This window comes from Fusarium subglutinans (genome assembly GCF_013396075.1).
Source record: "Fusarium subglutinans strain NRRL 66333 chromosome Unknown NRRL66333_c0000099, whole genome shotgun sequence".
NCBI lineage: Eukaryota > Fungi > Ascomycota > Sordariomycetes > Hypocreales > Nectriaceae > Fusarium > Fusarium subglutinans.
This window is the reverse complement of record NW_023502162.1, coordinates 55,317-76,154: the sequence shown is the minus strand read 5'-3', so window position 1 is coordinate 76,154 and position 20,838 is coordinate 55,317. Positions and strand designations below refer to the sequence as shown.

Below are 20,838 nucleotides of genomic sequence, written 5' to 3'. Positions count from 1 at the left end.
GTCTATATTTCTGGTCGAATTTCAAGACTTCGCTGGCATCGGAGCCTGCATTGGATCTAAGCTGGAGTGACAAATATCATGACCGCTATCCCGAGTGATGAAAGCAACTGATCAAACGGCCACCCAGTCTGCACTAAGTTGACCCAAAGCTTATCACTTTTAAAATAGAGATCCTCAGGCTTCTTGCTCGTTGCGCCTTGAGGAGTGAGAGGCATTCATTTTCTCGTGTAAGTACGGGACCGGCACGAACTCGGTGATTAACTACCTGAGGATATCGCGCTTGGTAATGGATATATAATAGCGAGTGTCAATTCATCATCAGTTTCCACTTTAAGGAATGTGATGACAAAAGAGAGGTCAATGCCACCAGATACGAAGCAAGGGAGATGCGATGGACTGAATGGACCTGGAAACTTGGAAGAGGTCACAAGAGCAGAAATAATGCATGTAAGGAACTCGCCGTCGCTTCCAGCTTTTGAGCTGTCCTGTCCCGCCCGTTGTGGCAATGGAAATGCACGAGGTCATGAATGAGCTGCATGCTCTTTATGGTGCGTGGGTCAAGGACCGGGCTACCAGGGTAGCAGTGATGATAGCATCGATATCCGTGATGTGATATTAGACTAGACTAGACGATTGAGCCGAGGCATGAGAAAGACTACCTAGAAAGGGTCTCTTGAGGGCGTTTGAAGCTAAGAGATTGACAGCTGCCTAGAACTTTCTGGCGCTTAACCCGCGGCAATGGTAAAGATGAGACTGAGACCATCTTGGCTGAATGGAAACAGTGACACAATCGAATGGATAGAAGCCTTCGATTCCAGGGCAGGGCGGCTTCTTCCATTGGATCTTCCCCACAGCGGGCACCCCTCCATCAGATTTAGGCCCCCTCCCTGCCCTGGAGCCCAGAATCCAGATGCCAGAACAGTCAGTCGGCATCCAATCAACGTTGCCCGACGCTAATCGCGGATGCCTTACGCGGGTCTTGTCTTTCCAATTCTTTAGGTTTGTTGCTGCAGGGCGCGGATCATGGGAGTGCTTGCCCGGACTTCAGATACAGGGGCGCTTGGTCCTTGGGCCGCGCTTTCCATTCATTAATTCACATTCTGCGACAGCCAAGCAGGTTCGTGCGTACGACCTTACATGCAACTTCCCTACCCCGTACTCGGGCTGGAAATGAAAGGGAAGGCAAGAGGGAAAAATCAAATTAGGTACCTACCTATCTTGAGGCTTCTCGGCCATTAGGGAGGCTCAGCCTCATTCGCGATCCGTCCCGTCTTTGTCTTGATTCTTCTACTTCTTATCCCCTTGCTTGCTTGTCTCACTCAAAATTCATCTGTGACGCATTCACTTGTGACATCCTTCATTCTTCATCCATCATCGGCCCTTAAACTCTCCTTTCACAAGCGCACACTCGTTACTCTGCGGCAACATTCAGTTCAACCTGTCACAGAGATAAGTACCTGGTCAATTCCGGCGGGACAAACAAAGAGAAATCGGCCAAATCACAGTAGCCCAATGGACAAGTCTCAAAGCCAACCAGTCACACTTGCACCAGATCCAGACGTCAAATCCAGGGACCAACCAATGGATCACATCTTCAAGGCCGTAGCGTGGTCTGAGGAAGAAGATGAACGGCAGCAGAACGAGAGGCGCCTGTAAGTTCTTGCTCTGACTCCTTCTTGAACTTGTCTAACATCAAGCTCAGATCCCTCGAGGCGCAGGGGCAAGACAAAGTCACCCGTTGGATGAGAGACGGACTACAGTACGGGTAACCCCATCTCTCATGCGTCTCTGCTCATCTTGTTCATTCTCTGATGATCCCCAGGGTTCTCTATTGCGATCTTCTGCCAGACATCTCCAGCGTAGTACGCCCAGTTGACAAGTCCGGCAGTTACATGGACATGCTGCCATGGTGGAACCCGGATTATGAGTCTAGTGCAACTCTAACAACTACCGAGAGAGCTACCCCGATTCCCCAGGTCAAGACTCAATTGTCTCCTGATGAGCAACATACCGACGACATCAAACGCGAGAAGGCGTTCCATGATCTTCTGACCAAGGCTGGGGGACGCCCCTGGTACTCCAGGGAGCTCATCGACAAAGTCGCCCAGAATCCAGAACACCACGCCGAGCTTCTTGGGTACTGGAAACAAGACACTACCGGATCGGGGAAGCAAGAATGGATGGTGTTTGAACGCCAGCTGGAAAGGTGGAACCAGTTTTGCCGTTATCAGCTGAGAGTGAGACGAAACCGGGATACATTTGACGAATACCTGGCGCGATGTACCAAGTGCCTCTCTAAGCAGTCTCTCACCACGCCACTTCATATGAGACCAGATCCAGCAGACCAGGATCCATTGTCACAATGGCTTGAGTATCTATGCTTCGAGGTGTCAGATCGCAAAAAGTACTCGTGGTATAAGCGCTATAACCAGCAGTATGAAAGCGCCTGGCAGACACTCGTTGACTCCAAGTTGTTGGAATTGCACGAAGACCGAGGCCAGATTGAAGCAGCAGAATATACGCCAGCATCAGATGGTGAAAGGACCAAACTAAGACAAGCCGTCGAGGTGGCTAGTTCAAACGTCTTATTAGCGGAGCGGGATCTGTTGGACCCAAGTGTCAGGGGGCCCGTAGCACAACGGAAACTCTTCGAGACTCAAGCCAAGCTTGACTCTGCAATTGAAGCCTTCGATCATTTCCAACGTCGGGGGGATGCGATCAAGGCGTTTCTCCAGACCACCTCTGCCTATCGTGAGGCAAGGCGTGGAGCTCTGCGACACCAAATGCTTTTACGATGGATGCGGCAACAAGTCCCGCTGATAGAGGAGGATCTTGGCCTACCGCCTTCGACAGGACATTCGGTTGTGGATGCCGAGATGCTTTTGGAGACGGATAGCGACGAGAGCGACGACCAGAAACTGAGTATCGACTCTTCTCGCACCGAGTTGATGGACACACTTGCCGGGTTGCAACGAAATGAAAGCAAAAAGCGTCTCGCGAGTATTTCGGCAGAAGTTAGTCGGACCAACAGCAATGACCTCCCGAAGCGCTCGAAACATGTGAGCAATGATGAAACCGAGGCGAGATAACAATAGGAGACGGTGGACCACGTTTATGTTTTCATGGAAATCTCTTTTACAGTATTTGCTGACGGTTTCGCCTATCTATGATGGCTTTGAGGACGAGTTAGGAATCTACTTGGATGTACGTGGCACGGTGGATCTGTAAGAGCAGGAAAACGGAGTCTGGTCAAGCTTATAAGACGAAGCTACAGTAACCTTGAGGGATATGTGAAGTTCATTGGCGATTTATCAAGATAATCCTAAATATTTACATGCATGCATGCTCCAGAATTCCTTATCTTGTGATACAGCTTATGAATTTGGTGGTCGTCAATGAAAATGAATAATCTTGATATCCATGCAGCCATGCTTTTGCCATGGTCAACCCTAACCCATGGATGGGGTGTGATCCAGCGTCCAGAGTTCCACTAGCCACGTCGAAAAGGCTAGAAAGGGTCCTGTGTTCCCACTTCCAGTGGTTGGCGCATTTTAACCCCCACGACCCCTGTCGGTTCAATCTGAATTGTGCAGGCATTGGACTCTCCCTTGACGCCATCACCAACAGCTGCCTTACCAAGGCTGCCCCCCCTTGCGTCGACCTGATTTCTCTCCCCCCTCCTTTTCTTGAGTTATTCTTGGGCTTGGCTTCTGTGATTTTAGTTCCCACACAATTGATCGCGAATTGCTTCAGATGGCCTGAACGATCGATGTGAGATGGCCAATCCCCCCCCCGTTCGTCGGGGCTCTTCTACAGGCCATCTACCTTTACCTCCACAACCGCTTGCGCCCGTGACCTCGACGCCTAGCAAACCTCCGCCACGACCGCACACGACCAAGACAGCTCCTCCCGAGATCGATAGTCCCGTGCATCCGTCTCTTCTTCAACCCCGTGTCGCCGTCGTTCTCAATGTCCCCAAGCCATGGCACCCGTGGCTTTTTGCCCTGCGGCTCTTCTCTATTCTACCGGCGTTGTGGTGGGGATTGCCTTCTGCGCTTCAGCTACTGTTGCGCGTCTTGCCAGGACCAGAGATTGTAGTTGTTGTGCCTTCAACGACAGGAGGATCTGTGGCTATGAGTGTCGAGGCAGATGCGCGATACGCCCTGACTGAGACTGGGCTCGCGACTATATGGGTGCGTTGGGAGATTCCTCGAGGAGATCCAAGGCCAAAAAGTGCTGTGCTGATATGATATGCTGGACGTTAGTGTTTTGCTTCGGGATATTTATCATTCTTCTTCACGGACTGTCTGATGTCCAGATGGTAGGTTATGCCGTACCTAGTCTCTGCTGTGACATGCTCGCTGTACAACACCATCCATATTAACTAGTTCACAGGCTCATCAATTATACCCCACAAGCGACCATGGTTCGCCTACTCACAACCAACTTTTGTAACGCATATCTCACTGCGTTTGTGCTCTCTTTCACGGGTGGTTTCCAAGACCCTCGTCTCCTCCTCCCAGGCTGGGTTGGCATAGCCACTGTACGTCTTCCCCGCACACGCGACACACGGCACTCACCGCAACCAAGGTCTGCTATGCTACTTCTGCTAACAAACTACGCCGCAGACTCTTACCATGATGTATCACGTCACTCACCAAAAGATCAACATTCGCAAGGAGACGTCTACCTCCATCAACGTCTTCTCCATAGCTTGTTCCATCACTATGGTGACTCTGCTGGTACACCTTCATCAGTCCACACCTGACTACCCCCAGATGCCAATTGTAGCTTCTGGTCGGCGCGCCTTTGATGAAGCATCGCGCGTTATCACTCAGATCAGGGGAAGCATCGAGCAGCATGAGGACCTGTAGAACTTCTCGGCTGTCTTCAGGCAAATGTAATGCCTCTCTGTATCTGTACACGCACAAAGAAGCAGGCGAACCATTGTTATGTTCCTTTACAAATGACTTTCAGCGACTCTTTAGTTTCTCTCTGAACTCTGATATCCCCGCCCACGCTAGGGCTGAACATGTCTGATTATTCTGCTAAGCTGTAAAACTCATGTACACAATTATACAATTATCTATGAATCCCAAGCAGCGTGCAGTTTCGGAGCCTGGGTTTTGATTAGCACGACTCCAGTTGCTGTGCCTTACGAGTGGGACCTGACGTCAAACTACCACCACAACTAGGATTGAAACAATTTCACATCAATTTTTAGCATAAATATTCGGAATCGACTTTGTATTTGCCTGAGACTACTGCGGGGCTTGCCCATGTAGACATATCTGACTAACGAGTGACTGACAAGCCATGTTGGAGTAACAAGTGCTTTGCCCGTAGCCTCGTCTTCGTGCACGTGAGCAAGATGAATGCCGAAAAGCTGTCATCCACCTGCTGCAGAACGCGCAGCATAAGAATAAATACTCTTCCAAAAAAGCCACCAGGAGTAAATCTCGCCCTGAGTGGATGCCCGTCATCCTAGAGTAATCGGAGCCGAGCCTCGGTGTGTCTGTTGCGAGAGCAAGAGTACACGTCCGGAAAAGGCACAAGCCGGAGAGGCCATGCGTCCCTGTCCATCTACGTCAAGACGCCCGGGAACGGCGACTGACAGGACGACGGGGCATGCAGGGCTTTAGAAACCGTGGACCTTAATGGTCTTGGCATCTAGCTCGAGGCCTTCCTTCTTGTCGATGAGAAATTCCTGAACATCTTTGCGCTGATCACCCTGGAGCTGAATCACCTCTCCCATCTCGGAGTCGTTGACGATAGTGCCATTGCAGGCTGGGTCGCATTAGCTTCGTAATCGACGGCGACGGAGTGTGGAGCTTACCAAACTTCTTCTTGATGACCTTAAGAATCTTCTTCTGGTCAAATTTCTTGGGGAGACCCTGAACAGTTGTCAAAGTCTTACGTCCATTACGCTCTGGAGCTATGTTAGCATTGTCCGTGAAAAAAATGTCACCTAGAGCCATCTAAAGCCATATGTAGCATGGGTTCATTCAGTCACACAGAAATCTCACGTGAGGTTACGGTGTGATGTGATTATTGATGCGCCCGTGGCTAGTGTGGCTCGAGGAGAAGGTGACTTACGCTGAATGCGTATATGGATGTAATTCTGCGTCTGCTTGGTTTCTCCGGTGTCCTCGTCGGCTTCGGCGAAGGGGTCTAATGTCGCGATGGTCAGCAATGTTGTTCCTCAGAATCGTTTTCTTGTGATGGGATACGGAGACGAGTGGAGATTCAAAATGTGGCTTGTCGGGCAACAAATGCAGGTACGGAAGGACGAGACAACAGGCCCATGTCCGATAGTCGAGACGAACCACGCAGATGAATACCAAAACCGGAAAGAGAAGGCTTCTCGAGGGTAGCAAAGGGACTCACCGTAGGTCTTGAGATTTTCGATGGACATAAACTCGGAGGTACTGGGGTTACCTTGGGAAATGGGTTTTGTAAAGGGGAAGAGGATGTTTTCAGCGACCGCTGGCAATATAGCGCCTCGCTGTGTAGATATCGAGTAGTGTGTGTAAGCGATGAGTATGTCTAGCGACGAGGTTTGCGAGGCTGCAAAGTCTTGGGAGTTTGCGGGTATTTGTGTTGGTGACGTTGTTAGGGAGAAGAAAGAGTCGGGAGAGTTTGGTAGAAGCGGGAGGGGCAAAGATGAGTAAGTGGGCTTTAGGCTTTGGTGGGAGGTGGGAGGCAGGAGGCAGCACGGCGTGCTAGCTGATTGGCTCGTGTGTTGGCCTAAGCCTTCAGGCAGAAAGCCTTGTGAGATAAATTCGGTGAGCATCCACTGTCATCTATAATGGGGCTCTGAATCAGAGCCCGTCACTGGGCGGAAACACAATAGCTGGAAGTTGAAAATCATTGATAGCGCCCGTACAAAGAATTTACATAATCTAGGTAGACTTCACTTTTGTTTCCAGAGGCGTACCTATTTTCAGGAGTCAATTCATTCTGCAGAAGTTGAAAACCGATGAGATATTTTGATCATTGGTGCAAAAGCAGTCATTCGCCTTGCAAGGCCTTGGAAGGTTCACTTGAGCAGTGATATTGGTCAAGATCGACGGAGTAGCATACCGCGCGTTCCAGCCAATCCACGGCCAGCCAGCCACTCTCTTTATTTCGGGAAGCCCGTTGAAAGCGGAAAATGCCTTGCTCTTGAACCCAGCAAGACTTCTTTCAATCGCATTCAATCAAGTCGAGACCTGTCGTTGAGTCAAAGCTCAACGGGTACCTTATGACATCCGCTTTTCGGCACATATCATGAGAAGGTAGCATTTGTCGGGCATTTTGTTGACTGTTGGATGCACTGCGGCTTGTGCCTTCGTACACATTGTGATATGATATCTGTGACCCATCCTCCAGTGCAGTCCGTGTTCAACTGAAAAGTGCGGTGTTGTGTTGTATTGCATTGTATTGCGTTGCGTTGAGGCCAGTGGTGGTCTAATAGAAGTTGTTGGCTGTCACTATTGCTGCAAGTCACACGGCCTTCGCTTGTGACGCGCAGGACCATATCCTGACATCCGAAAAGCTAAGGTAGTGTTGCAATACCTTGGCCTCGGGGAGCAAGAAAACACCGGACCTAGATATAGGGTGTCAAAATAAACTTAGCAAAGAACCCCCTAAGCTTAGGCTAGATTTACCTAAATATTTTTATTGATTAGGGTCAAGGGCCTGTGTTTTCTTTCCTCCCCTAGCTTGGGTTGGATTGATGTGATGAGTGACTCTTGTCAATGCAACATGTGGTTGGAGGGAGGCAACTCAGATAAGAGCCAGCCCTTCAAAGCTAGACACCGCCACTTACCCTGAACTTCCTGATTCGTTCAGTTATTTCAGTGACTTATGCGCAAGCACAGTCATAAGTTAAGTCCCGTTTGTAATGCAAACAATTACAACAGTGCAGAGAAATGGACGAGATCAGGCAGGATTCTGGTTTTCCAAGCTGGAAAGGATCCATCGGAAAAGCACCTGCCATAATCAGGCCAGGGGTGGTGAATGTTACAGATCTTATTATTAGCAGCGATGTTAGCACGGAAGGCTCCTTCCGGGCCGCTCTGTTATAGACAACCTAAAAGTATGCGGGAGCGAGGGGAGAGCGAAACAGTAAGGTAGCTGCCAAATCGAGGGACTTTCGTAAACCAAGGTAACCACCAAGGCAGCCAGCCTACCTACATCAGATCACCATAATGTGCTGTACAGACTGACATGGAATGCATTAACCCTTCCACCTTGTTTCATGTCTATTACCCTTGACCGTGGCATTGCTTCTCCCACGCAAGTTTGGGTCGAGCCCTAGTATCCCACTTCCACGTCAGTAATCGGTGCCACTTTTGCCTCGTTTCTCCCAAGACCGAAAGCACCTGTTTCTGATCCATACTAGACCATTTCGTCATCATCAGTGGCTGTTTCGCCCAGCTCTTGGACCCTAGATCGAACCATCTCACTTCGCTTCTCGGAACCGAGCGTACTAGTCAGGGCTTCAGCTGTCTAGATCCTGGGGCACAGCTAGCCCTATTCGGAGGAAGTCTTCAATACTGCTCGCATCATTTGTGATCTCCACGACCACCCGTCACTACCTATCACAGGGGCCATCAACCCCGGACCAAATCCGATTAAGTGCGTCCCAACGGCGGTGATCACCGTAGGGTCGAGGTAACGCTCCGAACGCACCTTACGGCTGTTGGCACCAGACAGTGTCTGACCACTTTTCAGCAGCCTGCATCCTCGGACCTGTCGGCCACCCTTCCGTTTCTGGATTTCGTCTGAGTATGGAGTTTCAAAAGAAGGCACCTTTTGAGCCCGAGGAGTATCCTCCGGGATCGCCGCCCGTAATCCGCGAACGTTGCGGCGAAGTTACCTGGTTACCTATGTGCCGCCACACATGCACGTTTGAGACTCAGCATTTCGACGAGATTATGCTCAACCTTGTCGAGAACCCAAACCTCAACTCCAAGTGGTTGTTTCGTGCAGATGTTCTCTTCGATGATGACTGTCAGAACCCTGCCCCTGAAGCTGACGGTGCCATCCAAAGCCACCCTCAGGCTCTCGACTTCCAAGGATTCAGCCGGCAAAGAACCATTGTGCGCCGATTGATACCCCGAAACACACTTCGCGATGCTCCATTAGACCAGACCTGCTCCTTCCATCACACAAATAGTCATGAGGATGAAGAAGCTGACGGGGAAGCCACTCTGTCAAGATCACTGGTTGTGTATATACCACATACCTCCTCTGCTGCAGACCTACCCTTCTATCACCCAAAGGTCAAGGGTATCAGCCAGCTTCATGAATGGGATGTAGCCACCAACACAGGCACCATCTCCGTTCACTTTGCACTCTTTGAACCTGAGACAGGCGAGGAAGAGGTCGACCAAGTCAAACTGGGGAGGATAGCTTACCATCTTCTCCAGACCATCCACAAGCATGGTCACAGCACCGCTCGAGGCTACGTCAAAAGGGTTCATCACGATGTCATTGTACCCCGAGAGAGGTTTCAGGATAGGTACTCTGAACTAAAAAACAAATACGCCAGAACTCTCGTCAAGTCCTGGCTTGAGACTACAGATCCCACAAAACATGTGTTTGAAGATCTAGGTATCGCAGCATTTCTGATTGAGCTGTGGAAGGAGATGTACCACAATAGGGACTTTCCAGGATTTGTGGACATCGGCTGCGGAAATGGGTTGCTGGTTCATATCCTCAGGATGGAAGGATATGCTGGTTGGGGTTTTGATGCCCGCGAGCGTAAGTCTTGGTCTCAGTACAACTCACCATTCGCGGGATCACCCTCTGGGAACTCCCTCCAGAGGTTGCTCTTACTTCCCAGTATCATTCCCAGAGAGGCAGCGAGCGATGGCACTAGAGTAGTCAACTATGAGGACATTCACGATGGTCTCTTTCCTCAAGGCACATTCATTATATCTAACCACGCCGACGAGCTGACACCTTGGACTCCAATTCTTACCGCCATATCTCAATGTCCGTTCATCATGATACCATGCTGCAGTCACAATCTCACAGGAGACAGATGGCGGGCACCTCCGCCTCGAGACAAGACCAAGTCAAAAAGCATGTTTGCATCTTTAGTCGACTGGGTTACGCAGATAGCGGAAGATTGCGGGTGGAACGTTGAGACGGAGATGTTGAGGATACCAAGCACTCGAAACACAGGCTTGGTCGGCCGAGAAAACACAAGGAAGGTTGAAGAGGTCGATATACACGGGATACTGCAGAAGTACGGAGGAGTACAAGGGTATTACGACAATGTTGTTAAGCTACTCAAAGCATCCCCCAGAGGACACTGAGCACACCAACTTGAACACACACTTGCCCGCGCCACCTCAGTCAAAGTTGCTCGTGGTTTGTCAAACAGCAAATGAACTAGATATACAAACGCACATCCATGCCGTACATATTGCGATTGGGGCTAGAAGGGCGCAGCAGATGATCGTCTAGCCGATCGACTAAGTAGCTCCCACCTTCGGAATATTCGTTCTCGATATATCGGTACTCCAGACTGTCTGTGTCCACGGCCTTCAATAGCTGCACGACCCTGTGTATATCGGGGATTGGTGATACGAAAGCTGGTTGTCCAATGCTTCCCACACAGTATCACTCTCGTCATACAGCCGAGGCAAATTGTCCGCATTGGTCCAAGAATGTGACAGTTTCGTTTGCTCATGCATGAGTACTGCAGCCGCTTCTTGATGTGGAATCCACGCAAGCCATGTTATGGAAGTATTACACACACAAGCCTGGGACAAATGTGCTGGACAAATAAAATTGAGCTATCATTTTGCGATCGCCATCCGGTTCCATGACCTTCATCCTCGCTTAGACGCTCGGCTCTGCTACCGTGCGGGATGTTTCGATGAGAGTTTGCGAGGGTCGTTAGTGTTTCGATCTTGTTTGCCTATAGCATGGATTGATTAGTGCGATCGAGCGAGAACGGGACAGCCTCAAACGAAAGGCCGGGCTTTGTCTATCTTGGAGCCTGAATGTATCCATCCCCCTCTTCTTCATCTCAAATTTGGACGCGGCGCCAGCTCGACCCATTTTCAACGGTTGGCTGCAGCTCCCTTCCCGCTGATCAGCGGTTATGCATCATGAACCGGGATGTTATAGTAGCAAACATCATAACACCCTGGTCGCGTTGTTGGACGAATGACAGCAAACGGATTTTCCTTGCACTAACGTTGATGTTAGAAATGTCCTCCTGCAGGTAGCCGTTCGCCAAGCGACACTCCCTTATTTCCACCGAAGTTTTGAGACACCTTGGGTGACGGCACAAGGGTCCGGGCTGCTGGAGCGTGGAATGAGCGAATGATGAACTAATGCAATGCAATGCAATGCTTATCGAGGGACCTCTTCAGGCCGGATGCACTGTATAAGGGTGGTATACAGGCCGGGCTCACCCTAGGAAGCTTCGCCGCTCTGCTGCTGCTTATGCGTCGCAAACACCCATGTGGAAGCCAACAGCAGTGCAACTCGACGCTCACATATTTGATCGCCTACGCTTACGGCTCTAAACATATAAGTATAAAGCCGCCGGGTCTCTCCACCGTTATTCCCATCCTCGTCTCAGTGATCTTATCACCGACCGACTTTCAACAGTTCAACAAGTGTGCTCTTACTTTCCTCTTGAATACCGAACATTGCATTCTCTTCGACTATAAGCCCAATATATCCCAAACCCCTGAACCCAGAAGCCATGGCGCAAGTGCCTTACATCGAAGTCTATCGGTTCAACGACCACATCAAGTCCCTCCAGGAAAAGGCCATCGTAGAAGTGCTCACTTCTACACCTGGAGAGAAGCAATCGAGACTGGGTTCGTATGGCTTGGAAAAGCCGTGCGCAGACTTGAGTGATGAAGTGATTCGGGGCCTTGTAAGTCTCAGTATATATCAATAACCAAGTATCTTCTGACCAGATGTGATAGAGTGGACCACTTGTGAGATGGGCTACTAGCCGTGGTGCTATCATCCAAGATCTCCAGAGACCCTTCTTCCGATCCGAAGCCTTCCGACTGCAGAAAGGCAGTGCCCTGTGGCCGGGATATCATTCCACTGCGCTGCTCGTGCCCTTGAGCAACCGGAACGCACAGGTCGAACTGATTCCACGCGGAAGTAATGAGGCCATCCCTCACAACTGGGATCCACGAACAGTCATTCACTTGAACGAAATGGGGATCCAGTTTCAAGGAAATGGGAGTGTTCGGTTCATCTACATCTTGTTCCAGACAGCACCGTGCTCCAAACACCAGCATTGGTAAACTTTCTATCCCAACAGCTCTCAACGAGTATGGACACATGGGTTGAGATGGCGGATTCTCTTTATCTATTCAATCTCCACGCGTACAGCACTTCCTAGTTATCAACGATACTGGACACACACGCCAACTCAGTATCTAAACTCCCGTCCCATTCAACAAGATCATCCCGTTCTTCGAATTCCATCACGCTAGTCACATCAATGCAGCCATATGCACATATACTCTCTGTTTCTGGAGGGCACAGGATACGGTGGATGGTTTTGTATCTATGAGCAGTAGTCAGGCATAAGGACAGAGTCAGCAAGGAAATGGACAGACCTTACTCCCACTTGGAGTGCCGGCCCCCCAGCACTTCATAAACCAGAGAGGGTATCTCGAGGTATTCAGATTCGAGAGGTGTTGTCGGCCGATAGGTTGATGATATCTGGTCTTTAATGAGGCGGATGCAGGCAGGGTTACGGCATTGGAACACTTGGAGACAATTGTGTGCTGGAGGGGGCTTAGGGACAGTTCTGGTATGGGGAAAATCTGGAATCTTTCAAAACTTACCATGCAAGGGAATTTCGTTTGCACGACAGCCAACCACTTCACTATACTTTCTGAGTATTCCGATGCCTGTGATAACTCCCTCTCTCATCCTGTCTAACATGGGTAGCGTTAATTCTTCTTCTGAAATACCGCACTGTCTCACGCAGGCCCTCAGGCCATTGTACACATGCTCTTTTGGGCAGCCATCGATGAGTGCCACATGACACGCAGCCACGAAAATGAGTGAGAAAAGGGAACCAAGAGAGGGATTGTTGCAAGCTCGGCCAAGATGCCAGGTACATTCGTTGAAGAACCGTGGCCAGTCAAGGTGAGCCCGAAAGCCCGGGAACAGGTAGGGCAACCTGAGACGATGGCACAAGGAGCCGACATCGATGTTGCTACTGAGGTAGTGGGACCAGTCGTCGTCACTTTGAGGAACCTGAGCGAGAAAATGAAGTGCATGCGGATGCCAGCGACCATTGTGCTGGTTGTTATCGGATCCTGGGTCGTCTTGTTTCGCATGTTTCGAGTCATCCAACTCGTCTTGATCATCACTGTCGGTATCCGAAGCAATTTCATGAGACCAGGTCTGTGGGTCAATCTTGGGACCGGAACCATCACTGGGCTCATCAAGACTGTGGAGCTTAGGAGGAGACCCAGAGACCATGTTCAAGCCCACGTGAGGATACTCGAAGATCCAACGATACTGAGACTGAGACTGGGACTGAGACTGGGACTGGGACATGGTGACGGGCTAATTCTTGGGCGAAGCTTGCGTTTGGTAACTGGAAGTAGCTGGACAGCAAGTGGTAAGGATGATAGGCTATAGGGTCTGTGGGTATGTGCAATGTTTCCTATGTTTCTTGTGTTGATTGGTGAAGTTTGAAGATGGTGTAATGATGGAAGCTGGCGATAGTGGTAACGAGAAGCAGGTTTCCGATGGGAGAGACTTGGCTGGAATATGTTGCACAAGGAGGAGTATTTATTCTATTTTCTGGCTACGAACGATGGTGCAAATATCAGGACAACAGGCAATGAGTGCTAGGTCTTTCTGTTCTCTCCTCCTACTCCCTTGACTTTGGGAGTCTTTGTTCTGGGTTAGTTGCAGCATGAGCACACGAAGAGTCTCACATCTAGTCTATCTTGCATCCGTTGCCTCGAGTTTCAGTTCAAAAATCCACTACAAGGCGGGAACAACGGCTTTCCTCACGCGGCGCCTTTCCATCTCCGCGGGACACGGCATTAGTCTTGCTGTCGAAGGCCTTAAAGGTCTATGGATGGCGCCGCCACGTTTTCTCTTCGCCTCAGTGTTCTTTGTCTTAGGCTCGTAGTGAGTGACGGACCCGGCCTCGTTGGGCAGAAGCAAATATGTCGTCGGTTGACTTGTCAGGATGGTAGTGACGATCTCAAAGTGGAGAGTTGTCGTCGCTTCAGGAGGCTTCTTGTCCCCTGCAAGTCTCGGGCGGTTGCTTTTTCCCAGTGTCGGCCGTGGTGGAAGCACAAACGGCTATCTGCCCCAATGCATGCAGTTCAGATAAGCTAATGCCGTTGTCGTTTGAACGTGCTTGACTATAGCCTACAACGACTGGGGGCGAATCGTGCTTGCAGCGACTGACATCAACCCCCCTCGCAGGAAGTCGATTTCTCTATTCTCCAAGGCGCAGGACGCCACGCGATGGGTAGATGCAGACGGCTCAGACTTCCGAGTCTGTCGGTCACCAGAAGGAGAGGGTGTTCGCCCTTGCTCATAAAATAACAGGCGAGCTATGATATATTGTACTGTACGGTACTGTCTTGTATGTATGCATGCATGCACGCAGCCGTTTGTTGCAACTCACACACCTCCAAAGGCTATCCAACGGGCGTCAAACGGGAATGAACTGATCCGGCAGAATCCGCCCACACTATTGGGGGTGACCGTTTCTATATCAGCGCTTGTATGGCAACTTGTGCGCCTCGATCGAGCTGCAGCCGGGTCGATGGGCTCTGTCAGAGACAGGGGACGTATAGACTAGACCCTGGACGTATGTATCTGAGATCGGAGAAAAAGAATCGAGCTTCGAAGTGGACTTGTCTCATATCACATACTTAAAAATAAAGAAGAGAATGGCTCGATGGGTCTGATCTAGTCTGGTCTCGTTAGATCTCGGCAAGTCCTCCCTTGGCCTTGATTCGATATCTCGCCGATCTAAAGAGCCTCGCTCACAGATCGTCTGCCGTGTTGGGACAAGATCGTGTCATGATCAAGTCATTCGATCTTGGAGTTTGAACCCTGGACCTTGGATCCTGGCCCGAGTCCCCTGCTTCGTCCCGTCAAGCCTAAGCTAGAGTTGTTCAGCTTATCTCGTGATCCCAGATTGAGAGTTGATTGCGACATTCAAACGCTGGAGAGACAGGCTCAAGAGTCGAGTCCAGGCTTGCCAAGACGTGTGCTTGCAGGATACGGTCGCTCTGAACAAGGGTGACCCCTGACAGTAAGCACATGGGCTATGGGGTCTGGCTTTTAGTTGATTAATTAGTCAAGCTTGTTATTACCGTCGGGACTTGGATAGACAGAGATAACAGGTCTCTACCGTCTGTGTAAAGGCTGAAAGACCAGGCTTGGCCATGATACTGACATTTGCGCCTGTGCAACACAACCGCATATGCATCTCCCCCAGACCGGTGAGACGGGATACAGCATGAAAAGCGCTTATTTTGTATGCAAGCGAGCGGAGCAGGCAAACGAATGAAGGAGTGAGTGAACGGGAGAGACATGGCGTGGCATGGCGTGGCATGGCATGAAATGAATGACGATCGAAGAAAAGAGAAGACGGCATATTAGGGTGAGACAGATCTCATCGTTTGTTACTGCTGAAGCTGCAGCTGCAGCCCGAGAGAGGCCATCACATCGCATCGCATAGCCTACAGCTACAGCTTGAGCTTACGGGCTGGCCTACAGCCTACTCGAAGCACTCCACTTGTCGCCTCAAACTGTCTCATCTCTTGGAAAACGGGAACAGGCCTGAAAAGCGATGACCTGCCCTGCTCTTCTTCCAACCAAGCCATGATCTGATGCCTCATGCAAGCCTCGAAATCGTACAAACGGATATTGTACTATGCTGTTGGCCGTTCGTGTTGTTGTCTCACGCTAATGCACATACAAACACATGGATGTTCCATACTCACAGCGCGCGCTCTACCAGGTTTTCACGGAGGGAGGAAACATGATTGCGGTGCTGCAGCTTATTCTCTCGTTCTCGTTCTCAGTTGATCAATTCTCGCTGATTCCATGCCTAGCCATGCTGCCTCCTGCGGGTTGCTACAGGATGGGGAGGGGGGGAAAGAAACAAACGCACCGCCATCCATGCCCCAACTCCGTATCTAAGACAAAAGAAATTGATAGAAGAACGGAAAAAGAAAAGACGAGAAAATCTCGAGTTCGTGAGTCGCGCTCGAGTTCGCAGTATATTCCGATCCCCCGCTTGGACCTTGGTCAATCTCTCGGCCCCTCGTCCTTTTGGGATAGCAACTCGTGGTTCTTGTGTCCGTGTGAGCTTTTGGTCGTTGATCTTGCAGGGCAGAACAGCCAAGCTAGTAAGTTATCCTCCTATTAGCATGCTTTCAATATAGGAGGGATAGTATAATACCTCTAAGATGGTCGATCAAAGCTCAAGTGGCCATTGAAAGTCGAGTTCCGTATCGTCAAAGCAACTTATGCTCAAGTCTGCTTCTTGTTCTGCTCCTTGTCACCACCGCCTGTATTCTTATACTTGTCCTCCTCAGCCTCACCCTCCTTCTTCCCAGCAGCCTTGACGGGGGCGACGGTCTTATCACGATGGAAGTGTGATTGGTCTCTCTTATTCTTGGCCATCATACCGGCACGGGAGAGGGTCTCGATGGTGGTTTGGTCTGTGAGGCCGATGTTCATGCGCCGTAGATCCTCGCGGGTCGCTTCGCTCATATTCTCCTTCTCCTTCTCAGTTTCGGGTTTCTTGTTCTTGTTGTTGTTGTTGTTGTTGTTGTCTGCCATGATGTATACTTGATGAAAGTTGATGTATGTTCTTGTAGTAAGGTAGTCAAATGAAGCTTGTGATGTCGATGAATGATGAACGAGAGAAAGAAGAAGAATAGGTAAGAGCAAGATTGTCAGTCGTGACGGTCAGTCTCAAGTAGAAGGAAAGTCGTCAAGAAGGAGCGAACGCCGTTGACAATAGAACCAACTGCTTCATTGAGGTTTCCTATCATTGACGCAGCGTTTGCATCGCAACTCAGTAGGTAACCTACCTTACCTTATAGAGAGAGGGAATAATAGCATCAAGGACAATAGGTTAGTAGCTAAGAAAACGAGGGGACCGGATCTTTCGACAGAGAAAGTGATGGAACGAGTGTTTGCTTCAATAGGTAGCCAAAGCAGGCAGGACATTCAATTCAACTCCAACAAACATTGAGCTCATATGTACTAGAAGTTGCCATGACTGCTATCAAGACATATATCTGTAAATTCATGGTTGAAAGGCTGTAGGATGTGCAACGTAACAGCCACGGAGAGTCCGATCACATTCACAAGAGATGCTTTGAGTGTTTAATTTCTACTTTATTATTAGGTGTCGATGACAACGGCCAATTCCCAGTGTTTTAGACATGATTTATTATTAGAGTTAGATGACAATTGTCAAATCTTAGTATTCTAGACACTGAAATGACCGTGCAACACGCCTTGTTTAATGCGATGCTTGACCATTGACTTTTGTGCACTGCAGCACTTTCAAGGGAATGTCATGTACAGACGATAGTTGCACGTCAGATGCAAATGTACTGTGCTCAAATCTCAAGTGATGTATTAACTATCTATAATTGTTCTCAATCTGAGGTCCCAGAACCTGAAACTCCAGACATCATTGTTGACTAGTTCCTCTATAGTCTTTGTCTTTTCATGTCGCGTCTCAATATACTCCAATGGAAATAATTCGCAAGTCGCTTCCTGTGCCGGCAGGACGACCAAGTCATGCTCGATATATACAAAATGCAATAGTTGAAACCCAGCAGTCAAGCGTTCGCTGACTGGGTAGGGGGGAATATGGGTAAATGCAAAGCGCCATCCATGGTCATAATGAAACCCATATGTAAGTAAACGACGATGCCACCTTGCGAGGCATAATCCAAGATTCCGTTGAACAGATCCAAGGCGACTATGGCCCGGAGTTTGACTTGGCCTCTTCTTCTTGTCGGCCACCAGTCGAGTCTATCTTCTCCAGTGGTTTATCGTCCACCTTTTGAGCCTCATTGATGGGTTCCTCGCAGATTGAACTTTGATCTGCCCAGCTCACGGTCCTCTTTCTTCTCTTTGGCGTAGCAGCATTCTCCTCGATCTTGTCTTGTACGATCGCATCTTTGTCCTCTGGGCTCAGGGTATTAATACTCGTACGAGGAAACTCGGCGGATTCTCGAGTCGGCGTCATTGGTGGCCGACTACCAGAGTATCTCGATGCTTGCATACGCAATGAGCTAGTTCGCATGCGACTCATTCGTGATGTGTCTCCTCTGTTCATGTCGGCATCCCACTCTGCAAAGTCTTTCGCACTCCACGATGCACGGTGGGTACGGCCACTTCGAGGCAGACTGTTGACCGAGTGACGACTCGAACCGCCACTGTTTGCCCTGCGTCGGTTGAGTGGATGTGCTGGATGAGACGGAACCTGTGAGTTTGAGCCCTCTACCATTGGCAATGCGTTGTTCTGGGTATTGCGTCGAACATTGCTGACACTGAAGATGGACTTGGATAACTCCGCAAGCTCATCCACTTCGTCTTCCTTGGGCTTCGACGTGCCTGCTCTATCTTCCATGTGTTCGAAATACCTCACTCGCAAGTCATCAATCTTATCTGGAAAGTCCTCGCGGTTGCGAGACAGAGACATCCACGTCGATACCATTCCGAGGACGATCAGGACCAAGATGGCTGCAGCAAGGAAACACTGAACCACGAGGATGATCATGCCAATAGCTGTTGCTGCAACGCGGCTGAGGTCGAGGGTTCTTAAGAATGCGATGGAAAGGCCAGTAGTGATGATCTTCGAGATCGATAGTAACCAAATCGCTGCCGTCGTATTGCGAGATCCTTCAAAAGGCTTGAGTTTGATGATAATGACCAAAGCGACGATTTCAAAGACAAAGAGACCATAGACTTGTGCCAAGGGGCTTGCTCGACCTCCGCCGATGAAGCATGCTCGGACAAACTGATATGCCAAGTACACCGTAAAGAACCACCATCGAGAGAGTCGATATCGTGCCGAAAGCCACCCATAACGCTTGATATAGGGCTCGTCTTGGTGAACCTTTGGTCTTTCAGGGTCCTTATCGACAAACTTGATGCGGCGAATAGGCAGGCTGGCAAAGAGACGCGGTTTGTGGGCCTGTTCCTCCTCGCCGATGGAGCTTGCGAGTGTCGTTGCCACAAATGGAATTTTCTTGAGGACCAACCCTTGCTCAAAGCGAAGCGTATCAGATACGACTTCATACTTGCCTTCACGTAGCCTGGATGAGCAAGCATACGCTGTCAGGCCAGCAAAGCCCAAGAACATCACGAAAATGACTGCAGCAATAGCAGTCGGACCCGGCGGAGCGTTGATCGAGAACTGGAACATGGCCAGTGTCATCATGACGAAGAAAGCGATGAATAGCGTTCGAAGTAGGCCCGCGGCCATGTATCCGACCCAATGTGAACGAAAGAAGTCAAAGCCATCGGACTTTATAAGCTTGAATTTGTGACACAACTCAAGCACAAGCTTGGACGTTGCCACGAATAGGGCAACGGCTGCTAGAACAACAAGGAACCAGATGAGCCCGATGATGAACGCGTCATTTCGAGGGATGCCGACCACAGATAGTACACCAGGGAAGCCAGAGTAGTCACCTGGGAGTGGCATTCCAGGATTTCGAGGTTCACCAGCCCAGTCATAGTCGTATGGGTTGCTAGAGTTGAAGTCGTGGCGACGGGTTAACGAGTGGACAACACTCTCAAGTTGGGGAACAGATCGTCTTCCAAAGCTTCGGCCAAAGATCTGCTGCGCAAGACCACCGCCATTGTTGATGGGGACTGACCCTGCAGAGCCAACTTGACTGGCGTTCCCAGACACGCCAGCAAACGGGCTGATAGCATCAATCATGTCAAGGCTGGCAAACATGCCGGCAGTCCACGCAAAGTTGCTCCACCAGGCAGGAAGCAGGGCAGGCCAGTTGACGGATAGCGCCCCAGAAAAGAAGATTGATTGAAAGGTTTCGAAAATGATCAGAATTGAAAAAGAATGGGCGTAGTGCATTCTGATATGCGGGATCTGAACGCCATATATCGCCGTTGCGAATGAGGCCAACACCGCAAACACAGTGAAAGCTCCCAGTATTGATCCCACAATCTCAGGCTGTGAAAAGGTCCTTCCGTTACTCATAGTAGCCTGGAAGCACCCAATTTCTGTCTGTGTTGAGTTGGCAAAGATTCGGATGCGCGAGTATCCTTCCAAGTCGGGAATGTTGAGAGCAATTGACGGAATTCCTGCAATGTCATTGGCAGATATTGAAGTTGTGATGTATGCCTCGATGGGTTGACCGGCCTTCAACGGGCAAAGGCTTGTGACGTTTTCCGCGCAAGGGTCGTAGGTTTTGTTAAAACGCTCTTCTCCATATACCTCAATAGAAAGGTGCACTAGAATCTGGTTAGACTGATCAAGCAGGGCGTGATAAAGTTTCGCAACGTACGCATGACACTTTCCTGGCGAATATTGGTGCTTCCATAGACGTGAAAGGATACGGTGAGGTTATCAGAGTAATAAGCCGTGTCGAAACCCGTCACATTGAAAAGACTTCCATCATTCAGACAGTCGTCAAAGTCGCCCGTGTATAATGACGGTGTCCGACTAACATCGAGCCGTTCGTGGAAAACACCATTGTCGCCAGTTCCGTTGATGTAAACCTTGTCTTGAGCGCAGACATTTGGTATAACGCCTAGAACGGAGAGAAGGCATGACAATGCCGCCAGAGGTCGTTGTGTCGCGAACAT

The 20,838-nt window shown here is 49.8% G+C and overlaps 7 protein-coding genes across 7 annotated transcripts; 3 read left to right on the top strand and 4 right to left on the bottom strand.

Moving 5' to 3' along the window:
* Positions 1–1,512: 1,512 nt before the first annotated feature.
* FSUBG_7653 (uncharacterized protein) lies at positions 1,513–4,874 on the top strand (the record flags this gene model as incomplete). The annotated part of the gene is made up of 7 exons (XM_036685981.1): positions 1,513–1,652; positions 1,703–1,765; positions 1,823–3,000; positions 3,754–4,193; positions 4,266–4,321; positions 4,396–4,543; positions 4,629–4,874. The coding sequence occupies 7 exons, from the start codon at positions 1,513–1,515 to the stop codon at positions 4,872–4,874; spliced, it is 2,271 nt and encodes a 756-aa protein (XP_036536839.1).
* A 764-nt stretch (positions 4,875–5,638) lies between these two features.
* On the bottom strand, positions 5,639–6,415 carry FSUBG_7652 (eukaryotic translation initiation factor eIF-1; the record flags this gene model as incomplete). The annotated part of the gene is made up of 4 exons (XM_036685980.1): positions 5,639–5,787; positions 5,837–5,929; positions 6,097–6,201; positions 6,388–6,415. The coding sequence occupies 4 exons, from the start codon at positions 6,413–6,415 to the stop codon at positions 5,639–5,641; spliced, it is 375 nt and encodes a 124-aa protein (XP_036536838.1).
* A 2,359-nt stretch (positions 6,416–8,774) lies between these two features.
* On the top strand, positions 8,775–10,310 carry FSUBG_7651 (tRNA (uracil-O(2)-)-methyltransferase; the record flags this gene model as incomplete). The annotated part of the gene is made up of 1 exon (XM_036685979.1): positions 8,775–10,310. The coding sequence occupies one exon, from the start codon at positions 8,775–8,777 to the stop codon at positions 10,308–10,310; it is 1,536 nt and encodes a 511-aa protein (XP_036536837.1).
* A 1,406-nt stretch (positions 10,311–11,716) lies between these two features.
* FSUBG_7650 (uncharacterized protein) lies at positions 11,717–12,278 on the top strand (the record flags this gene model as incomplete). Its single annotated transcript, XM_036685978.1, has 2 exons — positions 11,717–11,893; positions 11,946–12,278. The coding sequence occupies 2 exons, from the start codon at positions 11,717–11,719 to the stop codon at positions 12,276–12,278; spliced, it is 510 nt and encodes a 169-aa protein (XP_036536836.1).
* A 94-nt stretch (positions 12,279–12,372) lies between these two features.
* Positions 12,373–13,551, bottom strand: FSUBG_7649 (uncharacterized protein; the record flags this gene model as incomplete). The annotated part of the gene is made up of 3 exons (XM_036685976.1): positions 12,373–12,544; positions 12,602–12,767; positions 12,828–13,551. The coding sequence occupies 3 exons, from the start codon at positions 13,549–13,551 to the stop codon at positions 12,373–12,375; spliced, it is 1,062 nt and encodes a 353-aa protein (XP_036536835.1).
* A 2,955-nt stretch (positions 13,552–16,506) lies between these two features.
* On the bottom strand, positions 16,507–16,818 carry FSUBG_7648 (uncharacterized protein; the record flags this gene model as incomplete). The annotated part of the gene is made up of 1 exon (XM_036685975.1): positions 16,507–16,818. One exon carries the CDS (start codon positions 16,816–16,818, stop codon positions 16,507–16,509), a length of 312 nt encoding a protein of 103 aa, XP_036536834.1.
* Positions 16,819–17,977: 1,159 nt separating this feature from the next.
* FSUBG_7647 (calcium related spray) lies at positions 17,978–20,838 on the bottom strand (the record flags this gene model as incomplete). Its single annotated transcript, XM_036685974.1, has 2 exons — positions 17,978–20,484; positions 20,538–20,838. 2 exons carry the CDS (start codon positions 20,836–20,838, stop codon positions 17,978–17,980), a joined length of 2,808 nt encoding a protein of 935 aa, XP_036536833.1.